The sequence below is a fragment of the Lutjanus erythropterus genome, chromosome 12, assembly GCF_056507025.1.
Source record: "Lutjanus erythropterus isolate fLutEry1 chromosome 12, fLutEry1.hap2, whole genome shotgun sequence".
Lineage (NCBI taxonomy): Eukaryota > Metazoa > Chordata > Actinopteri > Lutjaniformes > Lutjanidae > Lutjanus > Lutjanus erythropterus.
This window is the reverse complement of record NC_139328.1, coordinates 641246-648710: the sequence shown is the minus strand read 5'-3', so window position 1 is coordinate 648710 and position 7465 is coordinate 641246. Positions and strand designations below refer to the sequence as shown.

The window sequence follows — 7465 nt, the reverse complement described above, 5'->3', positions numbered from 1 at the left end:
AGACTCTAATCAAACTGTTTCTCTTCTGACATTTTTACATAAAGATTCATCATTTAGAAAGAAAATACAAAACGAACCTCTTTTGTTCAACTTCACTTTCAAAAACATCAGAAAGATCTTTTTTCTTTCTTTCTTTTTTTTTAAATAGGCAACAAGGGAAACATTTGCAAAAATGTGAGGTGTTAGTGTTCAGTCCAACACCTCCCTGATTTTATATTCATTAAACTCACTGATATCTTAAAGATTAGTTTGGATCACAATAGTTAACTGGAGGATCTTTGCATATTTAAATGTTTTTAAACATTTTTTTCTTGTTGTTGTTGTTGATGTCTGATGACTGACACATTGATCTGCATGTGTTCAGAATATTCAGCTCTAAAGACGTTACTTTTCAAGAGGAGTTTAGAAACAGCAGCACTCTAACAAATCTATTGATCAGAACTCAGCTGATGCCGGACAGCTGGAGGAGTTCGGATAATGATAATTGATCATGTGGGTGATCGGCAGTATAGCCAGATGTAGAGAAGCAGAGCAGGTGTTAAATGTTATTGATCTGATCAGAAGTGTGTGGTGTTTCTGCAGAACAAACAGGATGAGAGGAGGAAGGATGTGAAGAAAGAGAGTGTTTTATCAACTTCTTCCTGTTTTTCACTCTCACACAAACTCTGCACACGTTTTACACTTTAATGTGTCACACATAAAAACTTTCAGTTACATTCATTTCATGTTTATATCAGAGGAATATTTACACCTGAGAGACAAATATCGCACACAGAGGTCATGTTAGCATCCTGCTGTTAGCATCTGTTAGCAGAGCTGTTTAGTCTGACAGTAACAGATAAATGAATGAAACAAACAAACAGCAGACTGAGAGAAGAAGAAGGAGGATCACATTAATATCAGATGCTTTGGCGCGTCGTAACTTCCTCCGTGTGACGCGTTTCCTGTTCAGGATGATGCAATACAGTGAACATCTGAGGGAAACAGAGAGGTCATGTGACCAACCTCCAAAGACAGCAGCTACAAATCACAGTTTGACCGTTGAAGAGCTTTACATTTAATATACAGGCAAGTCCTGGAAAGTTCAAGGTTCAAGGTCTTAAATGTTCAAGGTCTTAAATGTTCAGGGTCTTAAATGTTCAGGGTCTTAAATGTTCAAGGTCCTAATTGTTCAAGGTCTTAAATGTTCAAGGTCTTAAATGTTCAAGGTCTTAAATGTTCAGGGTCTTAAATGTTCAGGGTCTTAAATGTTCAAGGTCTGAAATGTTCAAGGTCTGAAATGTTGCGGGTCAGAGGCATTTTTTCGTTTGTTTTTAGGAGAGCTGAAGAAAATCTTAAACACTTAAACACCTTAAATCTACATCAGATCCTTCACGTCTTTTAATTTGAAAACGCTTAATTTGAAAAGCCCTGAATGAACACACAAGGTTGAGTTTGGGGCCCCATGAAGGAGTGATGATGTCATCGTCTCTACAGCGACAGTGCCTGTGACGTGTCGCTGTCTGACATCACTGACACCCGGGTGGAGCTCAGAGGACTTCTGCAGGACTTGGTCAGTGACTGGCTGTGAGTGACCGGCTGGTGGCGGCAGCAGCGCAGCAGATGCAGCACGTCGCGGCGGAAACGCTCACCCACGAAGACGTAGAGGAACGGGTTGAGGCACGCGTGCACGTAGGCCAGACTCTTCAGCACTTGACTCGCCATGTTGAGGCTCTTCATCTTCTCGCAGTCCGTCATGGTCATGTTGGTGGCCTGCGTCGCCTCCATCACCAGCATGCCGTTGTAGGGGAGCTGGGACACGACGAACACCACCACCACAGCCAGGATGACACGCATGGCCTTGTGCTTCTGGAAGTTTCGTGTCTTAAGCAGCTTGGCAACGATGACGCTGTAGCAGAAGGCCATGACGATGAAGGGCAGGCAGAAGCCCATGCTCACCTGCAGTGACAGCACCAGGATCTTGGTGCGATTGCCCACGTGAGACGGGAACACCATCCTGCAGTACAGCTGCGAGCCCGCCTCAGACGGGGTGGCGAAGACGAGCTCAGGCGTGGCGAGCAGAAGGGCCAGCAACCACACCCCCAGGCACACCAGGCTGCTGCAGCGGCGGCGCTCTGCCTGCGAGTTCTGTGCCTTGGTGGTCTGCACGATGACCACGTAGCGGTCGACGCTGATGCAGGTGAGCAGCAGCATGCTGCTGAACAGGTTCACCTTGTAGAGGGCGGAGTTCATCTTGCAGAGGGTGGAGCCGAAGCTCCAGCCATGCGACGCCTCGGCCGCCCACAGCGGCAGCGTGATGAGGAACAGCAGGTCGGCGACCGCCAGGTTCAGCAGGTACACGTCCGTCATGGTCTTCAGCCGCCGGCGGAAGTTCAGGTAGATCCACACCACGACCAGGTTCCCGGCTCCGCCCACCAGGGTGATCATCCAGAAGAACGGCGGCTCGTAGTGTCTCCTGAAGTCCCTCACAGACTCCTGGTCACACATCAGGTCGGGCATGTCATAATCATCATAGCTATCATCAGTGGTGGCAGAGGGGCTGAAGATGGACGGGTACTGAAAAGAAGAGACAACACACCTGAACACACCTGAACACACCTGAACACACAAACACACCTGAACACACCTGAACACACCTGAACACACAAACACACCTGAACACACCTGAACACACCTGAACACACAAACACACCTGAACACACCTGAACACACCTGAACACACAAACACACCTGAACACACCTGAACATACCTGAACACACCTGAACACACCTGAACACACCAACACACCTGAACACACCTGAACACACCAACACACCTGAACACACCTGAACACACCTGAACACACAAACACACCTGAACACACCTGAACACACCTGAACACACAAACACACCTGAACACACCTGAACACACCAACACACCTGAACACACCTGAACACACCAACACACCTGAACACACCTGAACACACAAACACACCTGAACACACCTGAACACACCAACACACCTGAACACACCTGAACATACCTGAACACACCTGAACACACCTGAACACACCTGAACACACAAACACACCTGAACACACCTGAACACACCTGAACACACCAACACACCTGAACACACAAACACACCTGAACACACAAACACACCTGAACACACAAACACACCTGAACACACCTGAACACACCAACACACCTGAACACACCTGAACACACCTGAACACACAAACACACCTGAACACACCTGAACACACAAACACACCTGAACACACCTAAACTCACCTAAACACACGTGAACACACCTGAACACACCAACACACCTGAACACACCTGAACACACCTGAACACACAAACACACCTGAACACACCTGAACACACAAACACACCTGAACACACCTGCTGCAGCTCTGTCTGACAGCAGAAGATCTTGTATCTCATTGAGTCAACTGTTAAGTCAACCAATGAATGTATTTATTGATTATAAAATGAGCCGAGGCGATGGATCAATAACTGATAATCAGTGTTATCTGTGAGTGGGCGGGGTTTACTTACGTCTGTGGTGATGCCCGTCATGATGTCATCCATGGAGGTCATGATCAGGTTGTTTGTTTGTGGTGATGAGGTCATTCAGTGACCTTCAGGAGAAACACAGACAGTTTTTGTTTTTCAGTGAACCTCTTCCTCCTTGTTACCAAAGTAAAAGCACAGAAGTTTTAGCATCTAAATATACTGAAGTATTGAAGTAAAAGTACTAATTATGCAAAATGGATGCAAATTTATATAAATTAAATATTTTTATCTTTTACTTTACTCTGAATTAAATCTTAATCATCAATGTTGCAAAAACCAAATTTAATATTTCTTTGATTCACAAATTCAGATAAAAAATTAAATAAATTCAACACAAACATGATATTATTACATGTTGTGTAGTTTCATCTGTAAAATCTGACATATCTCATAAACAGTGGTGTAAAGTAACTAAGTACATTTACTCTGAAGTACTGTACTTCAGTACAGTTTTGAGGTACTTGTACTTTACTTGAGTATTTGTATATTCTGCTGCTCTCTGCTTTTAACTCACTACATTTTATCTCACAACTTTAGTCAATATTCAGATTCAGATAATTAATATAATCACAGCAAATAAATTAAGTAATATTACATCATCCAGCATGTTACTTTACATTTTTACCAGCTGCAACATGAATGCATCAATAATATACTGGAATAATATCATGCTTATTATTTTGCATAATGAGCACTTTTACTTTTGGTACTTTAAGAGCATTTTGTTGTTGATACTTTTGTGCTTGAATAAAGTTTTGAATGCAGAAGTATTTCTACACTGTTGTATCAGTACTTCTACTGAAGTAAACAGTCAGAGTACTACTGACTCCAAGTCATATCATGTATTTATTTAAAATAGAGACGTGCAAATTAATGAACATTCAGACGTAAATATGAAACAAGCTGAACTGTAAGAGACAAAGACACAAACAACAGAATAATAAATGATTATGAGCTCAATAGAAACCAGCAGAACAGGAGACTGCAGGAGTTCAAATGTTCTGGCTGACGTTTTTATGTATGAACTCCATGACTGCAGCTGTCTGAGTGACTTTATCATAAATAATCAACATGTTATAAGCAGCTAATAACAGATGATAATGCAGCTGAAAGTTTTTATTAATGCAGTCATTAACAGCAGTCTGCAGACTGAAGTGGAGACCTCAACTAGAGCTGATCAGAGAGGTGAAAACATTAAAATATACAGAATATATCTGCTATATCTCATCATTTTATTAATTCCTGTAAGGAAAACTAAATGAACATGTTATTTTTAAAGTTTGGATGATTATTTAGATATAAAGAAGGTTCTATAAAACAAAAAAACAAAACAAAACAAACAAACAAACAAACAAACAAAAAAAGACTGACACAGGATTGTATAAAAAGTTCAGAAAAATATCAGAAAACTGATGTCTGATGAAATAATCAACCCAAAATTCAGCAGGTATTCTCTCACTGTTTGGATGAATTGTTCACTTGATCACTTGTTCTGCTGTTGTTATTAATTAAATATATATTTAACATGGTTTAATCTGTTTATAACCACATTATAGTCTGTTAATGACCTTTATTACATGTTTTTTTACACAGATTATTTATGATCAGTAGGAGAATCTCAGCTCAACACCTCAGACTGGCGGGCAGAGATACAACTGATTATTATTATTATTATTATTATTATTATTATTATTATTATTATTATTATTCTCTTGTAGAGCTGCATGAATTCATCAATTAAACTATTTTGATAATCAATTAAATGTTTTGAGTCATTTTTAAATTATAAAAAGTACAAATTAATACATGAATTAATAGAACACATGAAATATAAAGAGAGGCAGACAGACAGACGGACAGACAGACAGACAGGTGTGGACTCACAGGTGGCGTCTCTTCGTCTCTTCAGAGTCTCACAGTTTGTGTCCGTTAAACTACAAAGCAGAAGTGAGACACAGAGGGAGGAGCTAACTGACTGACTCATCCTGCCAACAGACTGAATAACAGACGACTGAGAGACACAACCAGACGAGACAGACGAGACAAGTCCTCGCTGTCTTCACTGCACGACAAGTACGCATGTGTGAAAGTAGAAGGACTGATGCAACTTGTTTACTGTCTCTGATGTCGTCTCATGTCTTTTATGTCATTTTAATCATCTTTCACATCTTTAGGTTTTAGTTTTGTCACGTAGTTTTTCATCTTGTTAGTCTTGTTATGTTTCGTCAAATCTTTTTCATCTTATTGTGTTTTGTCATGTTTTTGTGATGTTTTCATCTTGTTACGTAGTTTTTTTTGTTTCAGTCACAGACAGACGACCCTCCACTTAGCATTTATTAAAATCTATTACATTTTTATTGAGTTTATTTTTCATTGCAATTTCAGCTGAGGGGACACTTTGTCCTGTCCTGTCCTTCATAGAGTCGGGCCTGTCACCTGTCTCTGCTAACACTCTGGGGTCTCCAGCTATGAGCAAAACATAATTCATATTTTCAGTTGCTAACAAGCATCAGTCAGTAATGAAGCCACTTCTTGATCCAGTCTGCAGCTTCACCAACAGAACCTGAGAGACACAGAACCTGAGAGACACAGAACCTGAGAGACACAGAACCTGAGAGACACAGAACCTGAGACACAGATCCTGAGAGACACAGAACCTGAGACACAGAACCTGAGAGACACAGATCCTGAGAGACACAGAACCTGAGAGACACAGAACCTGAGAGACACAGAACCTGAGACACAGAACCTGAGAGACACAGAACCTGAGACACAGATCCTGAGAGACAGAACCTGAGAGACACAGAACCTGAGAGACACAGAATGTGAGAAACACAGAACCTGAGAGACACAGAACCTGAGAGACACAGATCTTGAGAGACACAGAACCTGAGAGACACAGATCCTGAGAGACAGAACCTGAGAGACACAGATCCTGAGAGACACAGATCCTGAGAGACACAGAACCTGAGAGACACAGATCTTGAGAGACACAGAACCTGAGAGACACAGATCCTGAGAGACACAGAACCTGAGACACAGATCCTGAGAGACACAGAACCTGAGAGACACAGAACCTGAGAGACACAGATCCTGAGAGACACAGAACCTGAGACACAGATCCTGAGAGACACAGAACCTGAGAGACAGAACCTGAGAGACACAGAACCTGAGACACAGATCCTGAGAGACAGATCCTGAGAGACACAGAACCTGAGACACAGATCCTGTGAGACACAGAACCTGTGAGACACAGAACCTGAGAGACACAGAACCTGAGACACAGATCCTGAGAGACACAGAACCTGAGAGACACAGATCCTGAGAGACACAGAACCTGAGAGACACAGAACCTGAGACACAGAACCTGAGAGACACAGAACCTGAGAGACACAGAACCTGAGACACAGAACCTGAGAGACACATGTCTCAAAGTGAGCTGGTTTGACCAGAACACTGTCAGCACTGAGAGACAACATGAGAAAAAGACGAGGAACAGTTTTTCACACACCATCAACTTTTACCTTTGAAGTCTTTTCTCACATAAATCTTTTTTTATTAGACAATAAGAGCCTTTACACCTTTGACTTCATGGACCGTCAATGTTCATTATTTTTTCTATATCTTTATGTAAAGTCATTTACTCATGAAAAATATCTTTCATCTTGTTACATCTTTTTACATTGTTTTATGTAGTTTTTGCCTCGTTTGTTTTTGTCGTGAAGGTCACAGGTTTGGAGTTGCAGGGTTGACAAACACTGTGGAGCCAAAACAGGCTGAGTGGAAAGTGTGATGTTTAAAATACCAATCAAGGAATGGACTGTCATAACTTTTATTAAAAAAAATCTTATAATTATGATTTACCATGACTTTATTTTTTCTTTCAGTGGCAGAATTGA

The 7465-nt window shown here is 41.5% G+C and overlaps 1 protein-coding gene across 1 annotated transcript; it reads right to left on the bottom strand.

Moving 5' to 3' along the window:
- Positions 1-1109: 1109 nt before the first annotated feature.
- On the bottom strand, positions 1110-5597 carry ccr9a (chemokine (C-C motif) receptor 9a). The gene is made up of 3 exons (XM_084732200.1): positions 5451-5597; positions 3549-3631; positions 1110-2556 (listed from the first exon to the last, which is right to left on the bottom strand). The coding sequence occupies exons 2-3, from the start codon at positions 3621-3623 to the stop codon at positions 1471-1473; spliced, it is 1161 nt and encodes a 386-aa protein (XP_084588326.1). The 5' UTR covers positions 3624-3631; positions 5451-5597; the 3' UTR covers positions 1110-1470.
- Positions 5598-7465: the final 1868 nt, after the last annotated feature.

Coding starts and splice junctions, on each gene's coding strand:
- ccr9a (XM_084732200.1), bottom strand. CDS start 3,623: ATGACCTCATCACCACAAACAAACAACCTGATCATGACCTCCATGGAT. Junction 2,557..3,548: donor TGACGGGCATCACCACAGAC/GTAAGTAAACCC, acceptor TCTTCTTTTCAG/TACCCGTCCATCTTCAGCCC.